Genomic DNA, 22817 nt, shown 5'->3' with positions numbered 1-22817 from the left:
TAGGACCAGTATAGAGCAAGATTGTGAAATGCTTAGTTTAACATCATTGCTTTGAACCCACTGTATGACAAGTCATAAAGCTGAGTGAAGAAGGTGAAGGTCAGATTTAGGGGCTATAATGTCATCATCGCCTGGTATGATGTCAGTGTCACTTGGTATTATGTCAGCGTCGCATGGTATGATGTCAGCATCACCTGGTATGATGTCAGTGTCGCCTGGTATGATGTCAGCGTCACGTGGTATGATGTCAGTGTCACATGGTATGATGTCAGCGTCACGCGATATGATGTCAGTGTCGCATGGTATGATGTCAGCATCGCCTGGTATTATGTCAGCATCGTCTGGTTTGATGTCAGCGTCGCCTGGTATTATGTCAGCATCGCCTGGTATGATGTATGCATTGCCTGGTATGATGTCAGCATCACGTGGTATGATGTCAGCGTCGGCTAGTATGATGTCAGCGTCGCCTAGTATGATGTAAGCATCGCTACGCCTGGTATGATGTCAGTGTCACGTGGTATGATGTCAGCGCCTCCTGGTATGATGTCAGCGTCGCTACGCCTGGTATGATGTCAGTGTCGTCAAGTATGATGTCAGCATCGCCTGGTATGATGTCATCGTCGCCTGGTATGATGTCAGTGTCGCCATGTATGATGTCAGCGTCGCCTTGTATGATGTCAGCGTCGTCTAGTATGATGTCAGCGTCGCCTGGTATGATGTCAGTGTCACGTGGTATGATGTCAGCATCACGTGGTATGATGTCAGCATCGCCTGGTATGATGTCAGTGTCGCCATGTATGATGTCAGCGTCGCCTTGTATGATGTCAGCGTCGTCTAGTATGATGTCAGCGTCGCCTTGTATGATGTCAGCGTCGCCTGGTATGATGTCAGTGTCACGTGGTATGATGTCAGCATCACGTGGTATGATGTCAGCATCGCCTGGTATGATGTCAGTGTCGCCTGGTATGATGCCATCGTCGCCTGGTATGATGTCAGTGTCGCCATGTATGATGTCAGCGTCGCCTTGTATGATGTCAGCGTCGTCTAGTATGATGTCAGTGTCGCCTGGTATGATGTCAGTGTCACGTGGTATGATGTCAGCATCACGTGGTATGATGTCAGTGTCGCCTGGTATGATGTCAGCGTCGTCTAGTATGATGTCAGCGTCGGCTGGTATGATGTCAGCGTCGCTACGCCTGGTATGATGTCAGTGTCGTCGTATGATGTCAGCATCGCCTGGTATGATGTCAGCATCGCCTGGTATGATGCCATCGTCGCCTGGTGTTATGTCAGCGTCGCCTGGTATTATGTCAGCATCACGTGGTATGATGTCAGCGACAGCTAGTATGATGTCAGCGTTGCCTAGTATGATGTAAGCATCGCTTCGCCTGGTATGATGTCAGTGTCACGTGGTATGATGTCAGCGCCTCCTGGTATGATGTCAGTGTCGTCAAGTATGATGTCAGCATCGCCTGATATGTCAGCATCGCCTGGTATGATGCCATCGTCGCCTGGTATGATGTCAGTGTCGCCTGGTATGATGTCAGCGTCGTCTAGTATGATGTCAGCGTCGCCTGGTATGATGTCAGTGTCACGTGGTATGATGTCAGCATCACGTGGTATGATGTCAGCATCGCCTGGTATGATGTCAGTGTCGCCTGGTATGATGTCAGCGTCGTCTAGTATGATGTCAGCGTCGCCTGGTATGATGTCAGTGTCACGTGGTATGATGTCAGCATCACGTGGTATGATGTCAGCATCGCCTGGTATGATGTCAGTGTCCCCTGGTATGATGTCAGCGTCGTCTAGTATGATGTCAGCGTCGCCTGGTATGATGTCAGCGTCGCTACGCCTGGTATGATGTCAGTGTCGTCAAGTATGATGTCAGCATCGCCTGGTATGATGTCAGCATCGCCTGGTATGATGCCATCGTCGCCTGGTATGATGTCAGTGTTGCCTTGTATGATGTCAGCGTCGTCTAGTATGATGTCAGCGTCGCCTGGTATGATGTCAGCATCACGTGGTATGATGTCAGCATCACGTGGTATGATGTCAGCATCATGTGGTATGATGTCAGCATCGCCTGGTATGATGTCAGTGTTGCCTGGGATGATGTCAGCATTGCCTGGTATGATGTCAGTGTCACGTGGTATGATGTCAGCATCGCCTGGTATTATGTCAACGTCGCCTGGTATGATGTCAGCGTCGCCTGGTATGATGTCATGCCATCAGGATGACCAATCTGGCGAAGTTGGTTCTGAATGAGAAAGAGAGACAGACAGATGAAGCCATGTTCCCTGAGATGTGTTGACAAACAATATCAAAGTTGTGAAAAATGAATGAACTCATTTGAATGAAAAAGAAGTAGGTCAAATTAGATGGGATATTAGGAGGGTTGTGGAATGAGGTTTGATCCAATATGACTGGGGCTGTACAGTAAGATTAGATCAGATATGCAAAGGGCTGTACAATGAGATTTGATCCAATATGACAAGGGCTGTACAATGAGGTTTGATCCAATATGACAAGGGCTGTACAATGAGGTTTGATCCAATATGACAAGGGCTGTAAAATGAGGTTTGATCCAATATGACTAGGGCTGTACAATGAGGTTTGATCCAATATGACAAGGGCTGTACAATGAGGTTTGATCCAATATGACAAGGGCTGTATGGTTTGATCCAATATGAAAAGGGCTGTACAATGAGGGTTGATCCAATATGACTAGGGCTGTACAGTTTGATCCAATATGACAAGGGATGTACAGTGAGGTTTGATCCAATATGACAAGGGATGTAAAATGAGGTTTGATCTAATATGATTAGGGCTGTACAATGAGACTTGATCCAATATGACTAGGGCTGTACAATGAGGTTTGATCCAATATGACTAGGGCTGTACAATGAGGTTTGATGCAATATGAATAGGGCTGTACAATGAGGTTTGATCCAATATGACTATGGCTGTACAATGAGACTTGATCCAATATGACTAGGGCTGTACAGTAAGATTAGATCAGATATGCAAAGGGCTGTTCAATGAGGTTTGATCCAATATGACAAAGGCTGTATAATGAGGTTTGATACAATATGACTATGGCTGTACAATGAGGTTTGATCCAATATGAATAGGTCTGTACAATGAGGTTTGATCCAATATGATTAGGGCTATACAATGGGGCTTGATTCAATATGACTAGGGCTGTACAATGAGGTTTGATCCAATATGACTGGGACTGCAATGAGGTTTGATCCAATATGACTAGGGCTGACAATGAGGCTTGATCCAATATGACAAGGGCTGTACAATGAGGTTTGATCCAATATGACTATGGCTGTACAATGAGACTTGATCCAATATGACTATGGCTGTACAATGAGACTTGATCCAATATGACAATGGCTGTACAATGGGGTTTGATCCCATATGACTATGGGCTGTACTATGAGGTTTTATCTAATGTGACTGTTATCTTGCAGATGATGTTGAGAGAAAGGTGAGAGGTGGTGTGGAATCTAAACAAGGTCTGCAGAACCCCAAGGAGAACCAGAGTTTCCGGGAAAGCGTTCGGCAGGTGCTTCAGGCTCACCAGGAAGGGATTCTCATGCAGGAGTTCCCAGCTAAATACAAGGTACTCAGACAAGGTCTCCTGGAGTGAAAGTTTGTGATCTTATGAGGAATTCCAGTGCAGATTTGAGCCTTGTCATATGATATGCTTGTCACCATGATTACAAGGTAGATTAGGTCCCAAGACTTCATGCTTGTGCACAGGAGAGATTCCAGGAGAGATTAGATCACATATACCTCATGGTAGTCTATCTGTGTGCATTCTGAGCTGGATTAGGTCCCCCCATTCCTCATGCTTGTTCCATATGGGGTTTCTGGGGTAGATTAAGCCCACAGTACCTCATTACTATTTCCATGGAGATTCTGAAGTAAATTAGCTCCCCAGTGCCTCATGCTTGTCACACACCCCCATTGCATAGATCGAGTGTGGCGTTAAACTCACCTCACCCACTCACTGTTTCTGGCTTGTTCCAGGAGATGACTGGCCGGACGTTGAAGGACGAGATTGCCTACTGTGGCTCCCTGGAAAAACTCTGTATCTCTCTCACAGACGATGTACTGCAGATCAATTACAAGGGGGATGGTGAGTCTCCTGTGTTCAGTACATGCACAGTACCAGTGAAGATCTGGGTTACAATTGGTCGGCAGCAACCCATGCTTGTCATTAGAGCCAACAGGGGCAGTGGGGGTGGCCTAGTGGTTAAAGCGTTCGCTCGTCATGCCGAAGACCCGGGTTCGATTCTCCACATGGGTACAATGTGTGAAGCCCATTTCTGGTGTCCCCCACCGTGATATTGCTGGAATATTGCTAAAAAGCGGCGTAAAACCATACTCACTCACTCATTAGAGCCAACCAATGGGATTGGGTAGGCAGGCTTGCTGAATTGGTTGACACATGCCATTGTGTCCCATGTGTGTAGATTGATGCTCATTCTGTTGATCACTGGATTGTCTGGTCTAGACTCGAATATTTATAGACCGCCGCCATATAGCTGGAGTATTGCTGAGTGCGGCGTTAAACAACAGGCAAACAAACAACATGCACAAATTATACACTGTAGGCATGGTGGACCATAATTTTTTTTATCATATAACATTTCAGAGTAATGAGTGAAATGTCAAGTTTTTAGTCTCTCAGTTCAGGTAACTTAATTGTCACCACAATCAGCAGTTTAACAAGGAATGGCCTGAACAGTTTTATCGAGGACTGCAGCTTCTGATGGCAGTGGGGTGATTTATTTCAAACACTGGTGGCTAATAGTTAAAGCGTCCGTTCGTCACACTGAAGACCCGGGTTCAATTCCCCACATGGGTACAATGTGTGAAGCCCATTTCTGTTGTCCCCTGCCATGATATTGCTGAATATTGCTAAAAGCAGCATAAAACCATACTCACTCACTCACTCTAATGCAGGCTGCCTCATGCTGTATGCCATATACTCCGACCTGACCCGGAAGTTTGACCAGCTGTTGGACACCTACCACCCCATTGCTGTCTCAGAGGTATGTCTGTAGTCGACAGTATGCAATTTTGGAGCTTAGTTGAAAACATGCAATTAGTGGACAAGCTGTCAAGTTGAATCTAAAATGTGAAATCATCTGGGTGAATGTGGATTGCAAGATTGGAACAGGTGGTTCTGCTTTCTTTTCATTAATGCAGTTTGTGTTTTGCAAATACCAGGAACTAACCATCCACATACTGTACCTGTGAAGATCAGGGTTAGAATTGATCTTCAGAAAGCCGTACTTGTCGTAAGAGGCAGCTAACGGGATCGGGTTGTCAGGCTTGCTGACTTGGTTGACACGTGATCGTATCCCAATTGCGTGGAACGATGCTCATGCTGTTGATCACAGGATTGTCTGGTCCAAACCCGATTATCTACGGGCTAACGCCATATATCTGGAATATTGCTGAGTGCAGCGTTAAACAACAAACCAAACAACCAACAATGCACATACTGCCTTTTTTGTGTTGTTACGTCTCATTATAATCAACCTCTGTGAGGTTTTAGCTCCCTAATGAGCTAAAAATAATCTCATAACATTAAGCAGTATTTGTTGGGCAGTTTTCGTTGACCATTTTGACCTGTGAAGATCCGGGTTAGAATTCATCTTCAGTAACCCTTGCTTGTCGTAAGAGGCGACTAAGGGGATCAGGTGGTCAGACTCGCTGACATGCTCGACACATGTCATCATATCCCAATTGCGTAGATCGATGCTCATGCTGTTGGTCACTAGATTGTCTGGTAGAGACTCAATTATTTACAGACCGCCACCATATAGTTGGAATGTTGATGAGTGTGGAGTAAAACTAAACTCACTCACTCATTGATCATTTACTATACATTGATCATTGACCCCGGCGTACAATTAGACACAATTACATAACGACGTGAACAAAGGCCAAGTAAAATCGTATTTTCCATGGACATAACAAAACTGCTATTTCGTGTATTGTGCCCAGTCAAAACTATATCGTATTGTTGGAGGTGGAAAATACAACAACTTTGTAAATAAAAAATAGATGTATGGACATGAAACTTGCAATCAAACATCACAGGACATGATAATTCAATTGTTGTTCCTGTCATGCTACCTGTTATTCAACTAAGCCGGAAATAGCAATCAGCTGGGCACACATCGATGTTTTTGTCCAATGTACCGGTGATTCATTTAAAAACGATCCGTAAATATAACATCCACGAATTTCTATTCCATTATCAGAATAATTGATATGTCAAGCAGTTATTCTAACAGAGATCTTATATATTGCTATCGTATAAGTATAATGCATGTTTTCTACGAACATATTTAACATAATAATAAGCATTGCTAAGCACTTTGGGTTACCTGGCTGGATACATTTTACGTAGGAGACAGTTTGACAAGTCACCGCTGACTTCCCGCGGTACGTGCCACTTTGATTGTAAAAACAAAATGTTGGCAATTAATTGTCAAATATGACTTCAACGAGTCAATAACGCGGGTCTTGGGGTCAATGGATGGCAAGGCTGTAATCTGTTCGTGATTGCTGAGAAAAATGTGAAATTGGTGCTATTGCGGTAGGCGCGAAAAACGGACCCTCGCGAATGAGGTAATGCCATTTCACTCACGGTTTCTCCGTTGTTATTGTAAACAGTTTTAATGAATGAAAATGGGATTGAATTTAATCAAATAAAATGTGTTTTCTGACATCATACATTCTCGGATGGCGGTGTATACCCGCGCAATTACGCGGTGTGTTGCATCATAGCTATCATACTACTCGGCTGATAATCGACATGTCTTTATGATAAAGTTATTACGATGTTTCGCTGTTCATCAATTATTATTGAAAAAGACCCTGCATGTTTTAAGCATCTGAAAAAAATGGATATATACGATAAACACTGGTAATTGCAATCCGCACTGAATTTCACTAGTTTACTGCGTGATTAACCAGAGCTCAACAGCGGATTTGTTGATGTGCTATTTTCGATCACGTGAATATGTGTGATCACTGGGCAACTTTTATGGGAGCCACGGATTACCCCGCGGTTTAACCGAATCCGCGGTATCGCGAAGAGCGTTATTGCGAAGGATGACTGTGCTTTACAATAAATGATCATTAGTCAGTAAAGTACCGATTTTCGTATTTTAATATATTTTTAGGTTGCTTCCTGTCTCGTGATTATTTATTGATACCATGATACACAACAAGCTCTATGAAATACAAGTCTATAATGTTTGTTCAGAGCCTATATGAGTATATCGGGCAGTGGGGTAGCTTCGTGGTTAAAGTGTTTGCTTGTCGAAGACCCCGGTACAATATGTGAAGCCCATTTCTGGTGTCCCCTCTCCATGATATTGCAGCAATATTGCGAAGAGCGGCATAAAACTAAACTCACTCAAAACATACTTAATTGAGGACTTTTCTGACCAAACGTTTATCCAAACGGATGACTTAAATGCAACTGATGCATTCTCTGCTACTTCCACAGCCTTGATTATCACCACCCGCCGTGATATTGCCGGAATATTGCTGAAAGCAGCGTAAACCATACTCACTCACTCCTTTATCACCATGTCATCATGTCCTGCCATGGTGGTTAAAATTACATATTCCAAACTAGGGGTGAAATGGTAAGCTCCTATCACGTATTGCGTATGGTACATATTGCGTATTGCAGTACAAGGCCTTCGGTTCGGTTCGGTTCAGAACTTGAGATATGATCATAATGCAGAAAATTGACAACAAGAGCCAAACCTAGATAGATTTTGACAAAATGGTTCGATTTCTAGACATTTTTGAAAAGGTTAAAGAAGGTTAATAAAATGACGGTATGAAAATCAAAAATAACAAATTTTGATTGCATTACGGTATACCAAACCGAAGGGAAGATACCGCAGTTCTACTAATACCGCGGTATACCGTTTCACCCCTATTCCAAACTGTCAATGACGTCATGGATTTGTGAATGTTTACAGCTGTAATTCTATGTCTGACAGCAGGCAACTCCAACCGTGCAGGATAGTCTACCAGCAGATGCTGTGGGACCAGGGTCATACTACACACAACTCCCTCTGCCAGATTTCTCTGACTACGTGGAAATCTTTGTGTCCAACATCGTCTCTCCTGGACTGTTCTGGACACAGTTCCGACAGCGGAACAACACCATGGCTCTTGAAAGACTCATGGATGATCTGGAGTGAGTTGACATAAAAGAAGCACAAACTTTGAAGCATGTCATTAAAATTCAGCTGACATTTTTCTTGTGGTCATCAAGCTTGCAGTCCATGATTATCCTGAATCCACAATGGAAATATTCAGACTGTTGCTATGTCTGATGTAGAACAGTGTTTGATCAGAGAGCAGAAAGTCGGTTAGATCCCTGGACGCATCTTACCTAAGAGACGACCCGTGAAGGTCCAGGTTAGAATGAACCTTCAGTAACCCATGCTTGTCGTAAGAGGTGACTAATGGGATTGGGTGGTCAGGCTCGTTGGCTTGGTTGACACATGTCATCGGTTCCCAATTGCACTGGTCGATGCTCATGCTGTTGATCACTGGATTGTCTGGTCCAGACTCGATTATTTACAGACCGCCGCCATACAGCTGGAATATTGCTGAGTGTGGCATAAAACTAAACTCACTCACTCACTACCCAACAGATTTTACTTGTTCCTAGTTGTGTAATGATTCGGCAGTGCAGTATTCTATTGCAATACGAGGCTTAAGATACGTCAATTACACTCCTGTGTTATGTTACATACAATTGATTACAAGTTATATTGATATAAAAACATGTGAACAATGGCAAACTGTTCAAGAACCAGTTTGTGCAGATTTTATGCAGATTTTCTAGTATTTCGTGGTTGGCTATAAATAGCAGAATCTTCACAGTGCCCCAAGCTTCCCCACTTTGTTGTGTGAATTTTGAAAACAAATGATTCAGGGTTGTGATTCATCTACAAAAAGGGAGAGAATATCGCCCCCATATTATTAGGCAACATATCATCAGTGTATGAAATAAGCCGAAACCCCAGCCAGACATCAGGGCTGTTAACTTCAAAATGTTACCAGTCCAAAATGGATTTAACCAGACCAGACCAGGCACCAAAATATGACTCAGATGTATATAACATCTAAATTTTGTACCAGACCACCGGGCTGGCTAGCTGTAAATCTAGACCGTCTCAGGCGATTGGGCCTTATTTCATACACTGATATCATAGGGTGCTCTCACCATAGTGTTACCCCTCCAGTTGTTCCCCAGCCAGGTGCTGAGCATTAAGAGATAAAACTAGGACTGGCAGGCTTAGTAGTCTGTATTGCAGAAGGGTATCCATGTTAAACTGCTATTACAATGCTACAAAAGTGGCAATAGTCTGGATAGCAGACACACACGGACGTGCATGTTGGTAAGTCAGAGCAATAATCTTGAACAAAATGTTGACGCCCCCATTTCATGTTTTCTCTCCTCACAAGATGGACGGTGGGTAACCTTGTGGTTGAAGCCTTTGCTCGTCATGCCGGGTTTGATTCCCCACATGTACAATGTGTGAAGCCCATTTCTGGTGTCCCCTCCCGTGATATTGCTGGAATATTGCTAAAAGCGGCGTAAAACCATACTCACTCACTCTCCTCACAAGTTCACCTAACATGGGTTTCACACATTATACCTATGTGAGGAATTGTAATGTAAGTTTTCTTTGATTGGCAGAATCAGCAGTTACAAAATATGGACACCTATGCAAGCAGCAATAAATGTAATAATGTTCAAAGTGGCGTTAAAAAGGTGTTTCAAAACATGCTGATTGGCCGCTGTGTTGGGTTTTGTTAGGTTTTATCGGAGCAGCAGTGGCAACCAATACAAGGTTCCGGAGTCGCTGCTGGCTGTGGGGCAGGTGGTGGCCGTGTTGTTCCCGGAGGACCAGAACTGGCACCGTGGCATCATCACCAGCATCAGAACCATGGACTTCGTCGACGTGAGTGCTGAGGATTTAACCTCAGGGTTCTGCAACTCTTCAAATTATTCTGTTTCAAAGAAGAATGAGAACTCAGCAGGAAGAAAAATCTACTGTTCTATTTCACAAATGTAAATAATTATTACCATAGCTTACTGGGTGTAACACTTTGCCACGCATGATAAAAGCAGTACTTATTTTCTTACCTAGTGTGACACAGAGCTGCATTGTGCTGTAGGCGTAAGGTGTAGTGTCATGTGAGTTTAATAGACGTTACATTTGTCCCGGAAGCAAATAAGCTTGTGTTGTGTTCTGTGTGCAGGTATACTACGTCGACTACGGCAACACCTGCTCTGTGCAGAAGAAGACGCTTCGACTACTGCGGTGAGGCGCCAGGATGTTGTACCTGTTGAGCTTAGATAATGCTTTTATTTTTCCCTGTTTCCATGGAATCGTTTAGGACTTAGTCCCAAAAGGGAGGGGTGGGCTTCATTTCCGGAGCATAACTCAAGAACCGTTCAATATTTTTCAACAAACCGTGGTAGACATATCAAACAGAACCTTAAGTGGTGCCTTTTGCTATTTGCAGATTTTTGGCATTTTTATTTTTCCCGGTTTCTATGGAAACAATTCAAACTTAGTCCCAAAAGGGAGGGGTGGGCTTTGTTTCCGGAGCACAACTCGAAAATTTCTGAATATCTTTCAGCAAAACTTGGCACATATGTGAGGCAGATGCCAAAGTGGTGCCTTTTGCTATTTGGCAGATTTTTGGCATATTTATTTTTCCCGGTTTCCAATTTTTAAAATGGTACCTTTACTATTTACAGATTTTTGGCATTTCTCATGATTTCCATGGACAAGATTTGGACTTGGACTTTAAGTAACTGTCAGATGATTTGTTCTTTCAAATGTGTAGGGGCCGGGGGAATATGTCATCTTCTGATGACTCTTGTTGTATTATTTCGAGAACCACGCTGGTCCAGAAGCCAAAATCTGCTGTGCAAATCTGAGTCCACCCCTTTGACATTCAAGAAGATGTTACCATGGATTTTTATCAAAAATCTAAGTGCTCATGTTCTCAATCTCTGGATTCACTGACCCATAAAGATCCTGGTTAGAATTGGTCTTCAGCAACCCATGCTTGTCCTAAGAGGCGACTAACAGGGTTGGGTTGTCGGGCTCTCTGACTTGGTTGACACATGTCATGTCCCAATTGTTCATGCTGTTGATCACTGGATGGTTTGGTCCAGACTCGATTATTTACAGACCACTGCCATATAGCAGGAATATTGCTGAGTGCGACGTTAAGCAACAAACAAACGCATCTGGATTCACTAGTTAGACAGTCACAGAGTTCTAATATTGCTGAATGTAGCATTTAACAACAAACAAATTATACACAAATTAGATTTTGATGTCTTTATACCTACATGAAGTATTGACTGGCCATGATGTGATGTTTTTCTCCTCAGGTCACGCTACCTCAAGCTTCCCGCCCAGGCAGTTCAAGCAAGACTAGCCAACATACAACCTTCAGGGGAGGTAACTGCTGATTTATACTGGGCATGGGGTCAAAGTCCAGTACAAAGTTTCCTTTATCATGATACAGAAAGATAAAATGTACTTTACGGATACCAAAGAGTGGAATAATTTCCCCAGTATCCAATGCTTGTTGTGAAATGAACTGTTACTGGTTGGTTACACTGAGAGATAATGCTAGTTTACCTGGCCCTAACTATATGAGAACAGTCGTGATATAGGTGTAATATTGCTGGATGCTGTTAAACAGTATTTACTCACATGCTGTTTATTTCATGTGTCCTGCTGGATATTGTTGGACAATTGGTGAAACTGCACAAAATCATGTTGTAAACTGGAACTGACCATAAATTGGCCGGTAATGGAGTCAAGTGTTTAAATCATTAGCTTGTCAGGATCAGATATACCGCTACTGTCATGCGTTCTGTTTTTTGTTTCCTCCAGTATAGTTCCTGTCCAAGAAAATCTTGATTGTTTTCCTTCAGAAATGGACTGAACAGGCAAAGCTTGAGATGTTGAAGATTTGTATGAACAAACCGATGATAGCACTGGTGACTTCTCAGAAGGTGAGACATTCGTGGGGACTGGACGTTTATGGTAAACGTCAGGTTCTGACAGATCAACTCAAGATACATGATGAAATAATGTCACTTATTATATTGACTCTTTCAATAACAATTTGAAAGAGCCTTACCAAAAAAGGTAATTTGATAAGAAAGTGTCATCATAACTATTTTCTAAAAGATATGTGTAAGTTTCACGTACCTATTTCATATATTTTACTTCAAAAGCATAGCACACCAAAGACCCACGTTTGATTCCCTACATTGGCACAATGCGTGAAGTCCATTTCTGGTGTCCTGCCGTGATATTGCTGGACTATACTGAAAGCAGCGTAAAACTAAACTCACTCACTCACTCAAAGGCATAGGATGTCACAGGTGCCCCTGACTTCTGAGTGGCGGATATTGTGCAGAGTTGTGTCCCTTGGGCCTGCCAGAAAGCTTATGGGGAGGGAATCCCTGTTCATTAAAGATCTATTGATGGTTTGTCAGCACCATACTCTTGTGTAAATGTTTCACCAAAGTATTAGAAAAGTTGTTAGGGTTTAATACTGGTGATGTTGCACATCGTTTCAGTTATCAAAACAGTGTAACAGGGCTCCAGATAAGGGCCGTTTTGGCGTATGTACGGATAAAAAATATGAACGATACGGTAGGAAAAAATGTAGAAAACGTAGCAGATACGCACTACAGCATTGGTGTACGGTCTTAGAATCATTTACAGGACGATTTATCTGAATAGGTATTGTTTTATAATTTATTGACCTGTTTGCACAAGAGTAGCAATGTTGTGGTGCATATTTGACAAAATAACAAAAGATTACTGATACGCCATTAAATTCAACTGAGTACTCTAAATGTTCTCTTAAGGTTTTCCAGCACTCCAGTTCTCCTATATACTCCTGATGTTGAAAATTATCTGGAGCCCTGGTGTAATTTGGTTGATAATTTTGGTGTCATTTGTAGCATTATGTCGTTCATACAGGACGGGAAACAAGGCTATGGTGGTTAATTAGTCCAGTTATATATAACGTTGTTGTTTTGTTGTCAGTATTATTCCTCCTACATCCCCAGAGTCGCGTACTGTCCATGTGTCTGACGGACACCACCTCAGATGTCGACCTCCACGTTAACGACCACTTAGTTCATGAGGAATACGCTTTGTTCAGCCCTGACGAGCTGCAGACAGTCCCTCTGTACCCAGAAAACCTGAGAGAGGTAAGTTTCACAATCCTAATCATAGCCCTCAAGATAAATAAACGGCCCATGGACATCCATATTAATAAGACTAGATAAAACCATTGACTTGATAGCAAGATTGGACCCGTGAAGATCTGGGCTAGAATTGATCTTCAGTAACCCATGCTTGTCGTAAGAGGCGACTAACGGGATCGGGTGGTCAGACTCACTGATGTGGTTGACACATGTCATCGTATGCCAGTTGCGTAGATCGTTGCTCATGCTGTTGATCACTAGATTGTCTGGTTCAGACTCCAGACTGATGCCATATTGCTGTAATATTGCTGAGTGCGGCGTAAAACTTCACTCACTCACTCACTCACTGAGACATAATGCTTGATGTGAAGCATGCCAGGCATAGCAACCAGTCCCGGGTGACATGGATTGTTCTTCATGCTATCAACCTCTGGTTTGATTGGTCAATCTGTTACTTACTGGCCACTGATTGCTGTTTTCACTCGCTTGCAAAATGTATCATCTGTCCATAAACCCCCAAGTTCGATCGACTGGACCCTGTTGAGCTGGAGTCATGGCTTTCCCACTGTTGGAATGCCTCATCTAAAGTGATATTGCAATAAAACCAGTGATTTGTTGGCTGACTTGGTTGACACATGTCATCATATCCCAACTGCGTAGATCGATGCTCATATGCATGATGTTGATCAGTAGATTGTCTGGTGGAGACTTGATTATTTACAAACTGCCACGATATTGCTGAGAATGGTTTTAAACAACAAACAAAAAAAAAAAAAGAAAACTTTCACCTCTCTTGATCAAACGGGGGCGGTGGGGTAGCCTAGTGGTTAAAGCGTTCGCTCGTCACGCCGAAGACACGGGTTCGAATCCCCACATGGGCACAATGTGTGAAGCCCATTTCTGGTGTCCCCCGCCGTGATATTGCTGGAATATTGCTAAAAGCGGCGTAAAACCATACTCACTCACTCACTCGCTCATTTGATCAAACGGTAGATACACAGAGACATAGTGACCACTTTCAAGAATAACAACATGGGGACACTAATTACAAGCACAAGTCAGTAATAACAAACATTTTTATTGATATAGAGAATGTTTTTATTTCTGCCACATGGTATCCAAGTTGATATATATTCTTTTAGCCGGTGATGGATCATAAGCGATATCCAAAGATTAGAAAAAAATTACCAGATATTCCTTTACTGTTAAACACTACATTCTATAATCTTTTCACATGAGTTAGGTAATAGCTTTGCAAGGCACCAATTTCATTTGCCATATAGAAGTGAATAAATATATATGATTTTATTAATAGTGTTTTGTTTGATACCTTTACTGGACTTATACGGTCAATAATATGGAATATAGATATATTGTTACACAATTTGGCACAAAACAACAACAAACAAACAGATAGGTGTCAATAATATCACAGACAGTGCAACATGAAACTACAAGAAATAACTGACTGAATCCACACAGACAAGTTACATGGCATTGTTCAGTCATAAACATGATGGTCATTATAATCCTTATTCACCAGCTTGGCAATATACCATAATATCAAAGTTATCTTAGATTGGGTCTTTGTACTAAAAACAGGTACTCCTGTTTTCTATCTGGGAGATTAATCATCAAGACATATCAAGAGGCTGTACTCCTGGTTGGACATTACTGTTATTGATATAACCTTGTTTTCATTTAGTAAGTGCCAGTAGGAAATGACCTCAGCACAGTACATTATATTGAAAATTGTAGCTACCAAAGCTTTGCAAACTGAAGTTTCATACCCAGTGCATGTTTAATTGATTAAATTCAAACAGAAGCAGCATAAAATTATTGTAATATTTACTCTGAGCTGGGACATTTAAATCAGATCTTAACTTTGAGCCAGCTTCCTTCGATGATACTCCCTTCTTCCCTTCTACACATAACAGGATGTATAAAATAACTCTATGGCTTTAATTATTTACATTCAGGACTAGCTGTTTAACTTCATTTTCAAGACACAGTACTGTAATCAGATGTGCTGGTCTGAATGATTGCTTGTACCATGAATTTAAGAATCCCCTCTAATTATTGACTGGTTGTAAAGTTCATAGGATGACCTGTGGATTAACTGAATGTGAAGTTCATAGGATGACCTGTGGATTAACTGAATATGAAGTTCATATGATGACCTGTGGATGTGGAAAGATTGTCGATATCTTCTTGCATGACCTTCTGTGGAAAGATTGTCGTATCTTCTTGCAGATCAGTATCATATGAGAGTAAAAGATTAGACTTATGTAAGAGTACCATGTCAAAATATTATCTGGCAATCTGAATATGGATAACAAATATCCTGATGAACTGGCCTGACACTTGCAAACACTGTTAACACAGTGCTTATGACATGTAATGAGATCATGGACATGTAGAATGGATATCTGAGATCACAAAGGTAGAAATATGCGCCATATATGTGATAAATAAAGGCGGTACGGTATACATATTTGCAGTATGTGGATATGATTTAATGAAAATGTACACACAAATATCACTTTAAGTAGAAATACTTTGAGACAAATATCATCAGGGTGGTTATAAATATGTAGCAAAAGTTTACTTATGGCCAGTTTACAAAGTACACACAATGACTGATAAAACAGTAGGCATAGAGACCAGTTCAAAAGTACAATGTAGGATAAAAAAAGTTGAGAGACCCACTCTTCCACAAATTTAATTCTGAAAATGTTGAATTCCTTGTAGAACATCATGACGAATGAGAGACATATATTGGAACTATAAACAGTATGTTAATATCACATTCTAGAATATTAGACAAGGAATGGAAAGCAGAATCAGTGAAATATGAGTGTTTTGCTTGTTTTGGTTACTGCAGTGAAACATTGAGAAAGGGGTTTTAAACTGGTCCCTGGTACCTGTGTTTAATGTATTGTAAGCTCTGTAGCATCTAGTGCCCTTGCAAGGCAAATTTGGGTAAAAGTACTTCATTTGTTCAAAGGTATTTTAACATATACTCAATAGTGTAAAACTAATATTAAAATCTGGTGCTCTTGTTAAGTATGTTGGACCTGTTTGTTACCTTTCGAATACTTCCCATCAAAAGTTTAGACTCACTTAAAACACTCACTATATGTTATATATATATATATATATGTGTTTACATCGAAGATTGCTTTCTCCACTAACTTGGGGGAACCAACTGCAAACCTTATGCAGATGAATTGCATGACGATCATGCATCAAATTGCTGAAAAGCATGTGCAAATACCGTGCATGTGAACACCTGCGTTTTTGTGTAAAGTTTTGTTAAGAATTCGCCAACGCTCACTGATTTTTATCATTAATTGAGCTCATAACAATAATCTTTTCAACGTTACGAAAATGTTTTACAATACATCAGTTCATGTGTAAACTGTACCTTTAAACAGTATGGAATATTTTGCAAAATTTAGTTTAGAACAGTTGCCTGAAGTAAGTGGCTATATTTACACTAGTGTGTCTAAACTTTTGATGGGAAGTATAGTTATTACATTCATTCAGCACACATGTTGATACAAACATTTTGATTCAAATTTGCAATTTCATACTGACACATTTTATCAGATTTAAAACAGAACATTCTTTAAGGTCTAATACTGCCATTCATCTGATCAAGGTTATCAATTGTCAGTTGTTCATTGTGACGGATTATCTGTGTTATGAGCTAAAGTTTAAGTGTATTTGATCAATCTTTGCTTGCTTGGGTGTTGATCTCCTTTAATCTATCAGTGACGACCCCTTTAACAAGTTCTGTAACACACTTGCTCTGAGAATTTCTGTCTAACAAATGATATGTTTGATGCATCTGAACGTGGTGATTACAAGCACTTTGCTTCATGAAACTGTTTATTCTTGTGTTATTAATATTTATATATTACATATATTCTTTTGCTGTTGGAGGGGTGGTGGGGTAGCCCAGTGGTTAAAGCATTCAGTCGTCACACCGAAGACCCGAGTTCCGATTCCCCACATGAGTACAATGTGTGAAGCTAAATATTGCTAAAAGCGTTGTTAAAACATACTGGCACTCACTCACTCACTCACTCACTCACTCACTCACTCACTCACTCACTCACTCACTCACTCACTCACTCACTCACTCACTCACTCACTCACATACATGGTGTTGGAACTTGTAACTATGAAGGTTCAGTATATAATTGGTCTCAGGAACCTAGTCTTGTACTACGAGGTGTCCATGAGGGACGCCTCATGCTGTCCTGCTTGTCTCATTATTAGGTTGAAAAATAATTTATTTTCCTCTCTCTATTGGCTCTACCTTAGATGTTATAACCAAATAGTAGGTGCTATAAAATTACCGTAATCAAGATCACTAGCTGTCCTCATTACAATCAGAGTGTTGATATTAGGCACCAGTATCAAATAGGATAATGTCCAGACTAGAAAAGTATATTGATACATCAAGTTCGTTAGGTTGAAAGAACAAATGTCTCTGATTAGGACGGAAACCTGTTTACAGGAGACAGAAATCACAGATATTCATAGAACTTGATTGTGCCCTCAGTAGTGCCTATAACAAGCTTGTTATCAGAGCTGACGGACACAAACTTGACAACGTCCTCCAGGAAGAGACACTTTTGTAACTGGCCTTCATAGGTGAGGAGGTCAATTCGACCTTCACGCTTGTCCGTGACAAGAACATTCTTTTTTCTGTCGACACACACCAGGTCAGGACCCTGGTAGATTTCCTCATCACTGTCTGTGTTGCCGTACTCAAACAACAAAACGCCATCCTTATTGAAACCCGACACGATATGAGTGGACGGATCACACACAAAAAAGTTTTCATCAGCGTCGGCAGCAATATGCTGCGGCTTTTCAAAAAGATACAGCCCTTCATCAACAAAGTCCTCATTTGTGATGTGTAGCGTGATTTGGCCATCCTTGTTGTACACTGCCACATTTCCACCTGACTTGGCGGACTTGCCGTAGTTCCGGTTAAGCTGTGCGTACCTGCTTGAAGAAATTATCACTTGACCATGTGAGTACGGAGCAACATAATTCAACCCAAAACTTTCAAGATGAAGATTAGCAAGGACTGTGCCACAGCCATCATTCGACAAAACCTTGACTTTGTAACGATTGTCTCCCCGTGTGACCGCGACCGCCACCTTTCCATCTGGAGCAACAGAGTGAATATTCCAGCCCTTTTCAACTGGGATTTGGCCCCGGATGATGCCACGTTTTTCCACATAGTAAACACATTGACTTCCTGCAGATGCCGCACCGATGATGATGTCTCCACTCTGGTTGACTCCCATTCCTTTAATGCAGTCTCGCTGGATGTTGGAGGGTAGAGCAAGCTCTTTGGCAGGAGTGTCCAGAGTTAGAGAGGGCACCTCATCTTGTGTTGAGGACTGGAAGGAGGAGTTGGACTGTTCCTGTTCTTGTTCCTCTGGTTCTTCCTGTATTGCCCTGAAAGTCTCGCTGGTGTTACTGGCACTAAGCATGTCATGGTCACGTTCCTCATAGTCTTCCAGTTCAGTAATTTCTGTGTCATTGTCATGGCTTTCTATTGAGTCACTGACGCTTGGATGACCTGATTCTTGGGTCGTGGAAATGTGAGATCGGCTTGACCTACGGGAACAACTCGCCATGCCAGTTTTCAACTCTCCAAACAAGTCACAGATCTTCTCAACATTGACGTCAGGTTCGCACAGGTTGAGACTGACCAGGTTCACGGCTTGTGTTGGGAGTTCAGTCTCACAAAGTTCTCTGACCCTCCGACCTATTTTCTTTCTCAGGGACACCTTTTCTTCCTCTGAACCAAATGACACAAGTTTCTCTGTAAGGTCGGTAACAGCTTGAATAGAGGCAAGATGCAGCTCAATGTCATTGCGTTTTTGTTGGATGCACTCACGATTGTGAGACTGGCTCTTGTCTACCTCACTGAGAAGAACATTCTCGTACTCCATGATGAGGTCACAGAGTACCTTGGTTCTGTTCTTGACATCTGCCTGAAGGCGAATCTGCTGTTTCTCGACAACCTTCTCCGCAATCTCCAGATCCTTTAAAGTTTTCTTCAAGGACTTCGCATCATTGGTGAGTTGGTCGAGGGGAGGTTTGATCTTTATCTCAAAGTTCTGAGACACTGCTGTCAACTCCGCACACCTATGTTCCTGATGACTCTTGGTGTGGCACTCGGCACACAGGGCCATGTCACAGTCCACACAGAACATTGCACCAATGTCATAGGCATCGTAGTACTCGCAGCACTGGGACAACACCGACGGAGTGTCCGGAGAGGCTGGGCGTGACCGGGGCTTGTTCTGAGCTTCATAGTCCTGAATGGTTTGAGTGCTGTGACTGGCCGTTTCCTCTTGCTGCTGATGGGACTCGGAACACATCTGACATAGGAAGTCATCACAGTTTATGCAGTGAAAGGATATTTCTGACTTCTGTCCACAGTCGCGACAGCTGCGGGATTTGTCCCTCTTTGGCGGCTTTTGCAAGGAGATGGCAGGATTTGACAGCCGTCTGGCGAAAAGATTGTCTGGCAGTTTCTCCACTTTTTGCTGCCTGAGGGTTGTCTCGGTGCCACAAATCGGACAACCGAAGTATCCATCCTCGTCGGCATACTTTTTGACATGTGCCTGCAAACAGTCCTTGCAGAAGGAGTGCAGGCAGGGGAGGAATTTGGGCTGACGAAACTCCTCCTCACACAGACGGCAGCAGAGGAAGCCTCGTGGCACCACCCCACAGTGCTCCTCCATCTTGCCTGAAATAGAGAACGAGATGTATCAGTTTACATTATCTATACATACACTACATCTTGCAAATGTCAGAACCATCCTGTATGTACATAGAGAACACCTCCATCTTGTCTGCAAATATAACCAGTACATTATCCATATATATATATACACCTGAACTATACTATATATATCTGTATATACACTTATAAAATACACCTGGCCAGAACCACCTCATATATATATACACCTCCATATACTTGTCTGCAAACCATATAACCATATATATATACACCTGGAAACCATATACACCATATATATATATACACCTGGAAACCATATACACCATATATGTTGATCTGGAAAATTTAAGCACCACTATGCTGTTCTCATTTTGCCTGAAATGTGGATATAACAGCTGTATGATCTACCTACCTGTACACCCTTTGTGATATAAGTGTAATAACGATTTCACTCACTCTACAGCACTTATGGCTTGAGACACAGATCAATTGTTGACAGAGTGCACACAGCTTTCTTGAGGTAGTGTGTACTAGCGATGTCACAGAGATGACATAGTTGATGTCATACTGACCTTTAATTAAGAAATACAGTTTGCTATACCACCATGTATAGTGTAGTAAAATACACTGTTGCCCTGAACTATTACAGTTAAAGCACGAGGACATCTGAGTCTTGTTCTTTGGTGTAACTATGTTTAAAAGCATGAATAACAAACACATAACATTTGTGTGTCGCAATAGCCTAGGGGGGCGGTGGGGTAGCCCAGTGCTTAAAGCGTTTGCTTGTCATGTTGAAGATCTGGGTTTGATTCCCCACATGGGTACAATATGTGAAGCCAAATTCTAGTGTCCCCCTGCCGTGATATTGCTGGAATATTACTAAAAACTGCGTAAAATCTTACTCACTCACTCACTCTAGCCTATAGGGTTAGCCTTGTGGTCAATGTGTTCACTAGTCACACCAAAGACCTGGGTTTGATTCCCTACATGAGTACAATGTGTGAAGCCCATTTTGGGTGTCTCCCGCCATGATATTGCTTGAATTTTGATAAAAACGGCGTAAATACAAACTCTTAATGACTTTAAGAAACAATTTCCAGATTTTATACAAATGCTTTTACTGGATTAATTTTACCGACACACACATATTTTTCAAAACCCAGGACACTCATTAACCAGAAAAAATTACATTGACAAACACATAAATGTAATAAACTGTTTATATTTCAAAACCCAGGCAGTTTTACTGGGACATTTATCTAGGTTAACCTAAGTCCCCATGGTTCCTAGTATGGTGATCTAAGTTGTGAGCATCAAAAGCCCATTTTTATATTGTATTGTCCAAATATAATTTCTACTTTTAAAGATATATGCTAACTAGTTTTACCTAAATTGTGATAACGAAAGAAACAGATTTTGTAGCTGGACTCAATTGAAAGTTCATAAACGATCAATACATCAGGTAATTACAAACAAGATTTTTACATGAGCCTCTGTTTGAGTGGCATTTTAGGAGTTCAAACAACTTCAGGACAACTGCTTGACAATGGTACAAGAATCTGTATCGAAATGTTGCACTCACGAAATAAAGTAGTTATCGATAAAGCTTGAATTGTCTATATTGTTCAGTTAAAGGATCAAAAGGGGCGGTGGGGTAGCCTAGTGGTTAAAGCGTTTGCTCATCATGTCGGAGACCCAGCTTCGATTCTCCACACGAATACAATATGTGAAGCCCATTTCTGGTGTCCCTCGCCGTGATATTGCTGGAATATTGCTAAAAGTGGCATAAAACTCAACTCACTTACTCACTAAAGGTTCAAAATCTATTAGTACAAAAGCTAAGTTGTAAGAAAAAACTTGCTTCTTCTCAAAATTGATAAGAACAACTATTTATTTGAAACATATTTTTACTTCAGTTTCAATTAAACATTCTAAAATGATCAATATATCAGCAAATTATGAAAAATATTTTTATTTGAGCCTCAATTAAAGGCTCGAAATTGATAAGTACCACAACTAATTATGAAAAAAGGAGGGAATTAATCATGCCAGTCTCCATGATTATCAGCAAACCTGTAACATGGTAAACAATGCTTGGAGCTTTATTCAGTGAAAGGTTCACTCTGTTGATGTCAATAGATGTCAATAACTGTGTACTCGTAACATGCTGAAGTATATGAAACTCTAATGGTCGTCAGGCAGGACTTGATACTGTGAAAAGAAGACTATTTCAGGAGTCTATGCAAACAATAGAGTGTTTCTGTCCAAAGTGAATGTCGCCAAGTCACATTCGTGAAGACTTCCATGCTTCACCGAGATGTTGATCTGAAGACATGCTTCACAGAGATATTGATTGACTTCTTTTTGCACATGACCTTCTACATTGTCTTCTGATGAAAACATTTGTTTTTCATTTTGATGTACTTTGTATTTATCATTTTGAAACAGAAAACCCGCTGGTGGTGATAATTGCATTGCTTTGTTTAGGGTTGTTCTGTGTCTTGGTGCCTAGTGACATTAATATTCATGAGAATGTTAATGCTTATAATAAGAGGACTATACATCTAGATTGTTAGCTAGTTGTTTTCCTTAGGAGCTCAGTGTAAATGTTTAGTTACTTGTGGGATAAAGAAGCCATTATTTAGGGAGAAGACACAATCAACTGCTTGATTAATTCTGCTTGAAGTAATCCAGATGTCCCAT

At 41.5% G+C, this 22817-nt stretch overlaps 2 protein-coding genes and 1 long non-coding RNA gene across 5 annotated transcripts in view; 1 reads left to right on the top strand and 2 right to left on the bottom strand.

The window, feature by feature from the left end:
- The window catches only part of LOC124268486 (tudor domain-containing protein 5-like), a 63755-nt gene that overhangs the window by 5284 nt on the left and 35654 nt on the right, over window positions 1-22817 (top strand). Inside the window, exons 5-13 of the mRNA XM_046703467.1 lie at window positions 3480-3631; window positions 4042-4150; window positions 4981-5069; window positions 8055-8254; window positions 9890-10034; window positions 10336-10397; window positions 11486-11555; window positions 12038-12118; window positions 13190-13333. Of these exons, the coding sequence (XP_046559423.1) occupies window positions 3480-3631; window positions 4042-4150; window positions 4981-5069; window positions 8055-8254; window positions 9890-10034; window positions 10336-10397; window positions 11486-11555; window positions 12038-12118; window positions 13190-13333 (1052 nt within the window). The remainder of the gene's footprint in view (window positions 1-3479; window positions 3632-4041; window positions 4151-4980; window positions 5070-8054; window positions 8255-9889; window positions 10035-10335; window positions 10398-11485; window positions 11556-12037; window positions 12119-13189; window positions 13334-22817) is intronic.
- On the bottom strand, window positions 14396-16703 carry LOC124268489. Its single transcript, XR_006896288.1, has 2 exons — window positions 15551-16703; window positions 14396-15510 (listed from the first exon to the last, which is right to left on the bottom strand). It is a non-coding gene; the product is annotated as an uncharacterized LOC124268489 (long non-coding RNA).
- LOC124268485 (E3 ubiquitin-protein ligase TRIM56-like) overlaps window positions 17436-22817 on the bottom strand; it is a 32009-nt gene continuing 26627 nt past the window's right edge. For 2 of the 3 annotated variants that reach the window (XM_046703466.1, XM_046703464.1), the window contains exon 2: window positions 17436-20117. In XM_046703466.1, coding sequence (XP_046559422.1) covers window positions 17869-20112 — 2244 coding nt within the window. In that variant the 5' untranslated portion in view covers window positions 20113-20117 and the 3' untranslated portion in view covers window positions 17436-17868. The remainder of the gene's footprint in view (window positions 20118-22817) is intronic. The other variant, XR_006896287.1, reaches the window with a different exon arrangement.

This window comes from Haliotis rubra, unplaced genomic scaffold (genome assembly GCF_003918875.1).
Source record: "Haliotis rubra isolate DU_JTF1 unplaced genomic scaffold, ASM391887v1 Scf1384, whole genome shotgun sequence".
Lineage (NCBI taxonomy): Eukaryota > Metazoa > Mollusca > Gastropoda > Lepetellida > Haliotidae > Haliotis > Haliotis rubra.
Note: the sequence above shows the minus strand (reverse complement) of the source record. Positions and strands in the feature narration are given on the sequence as shown.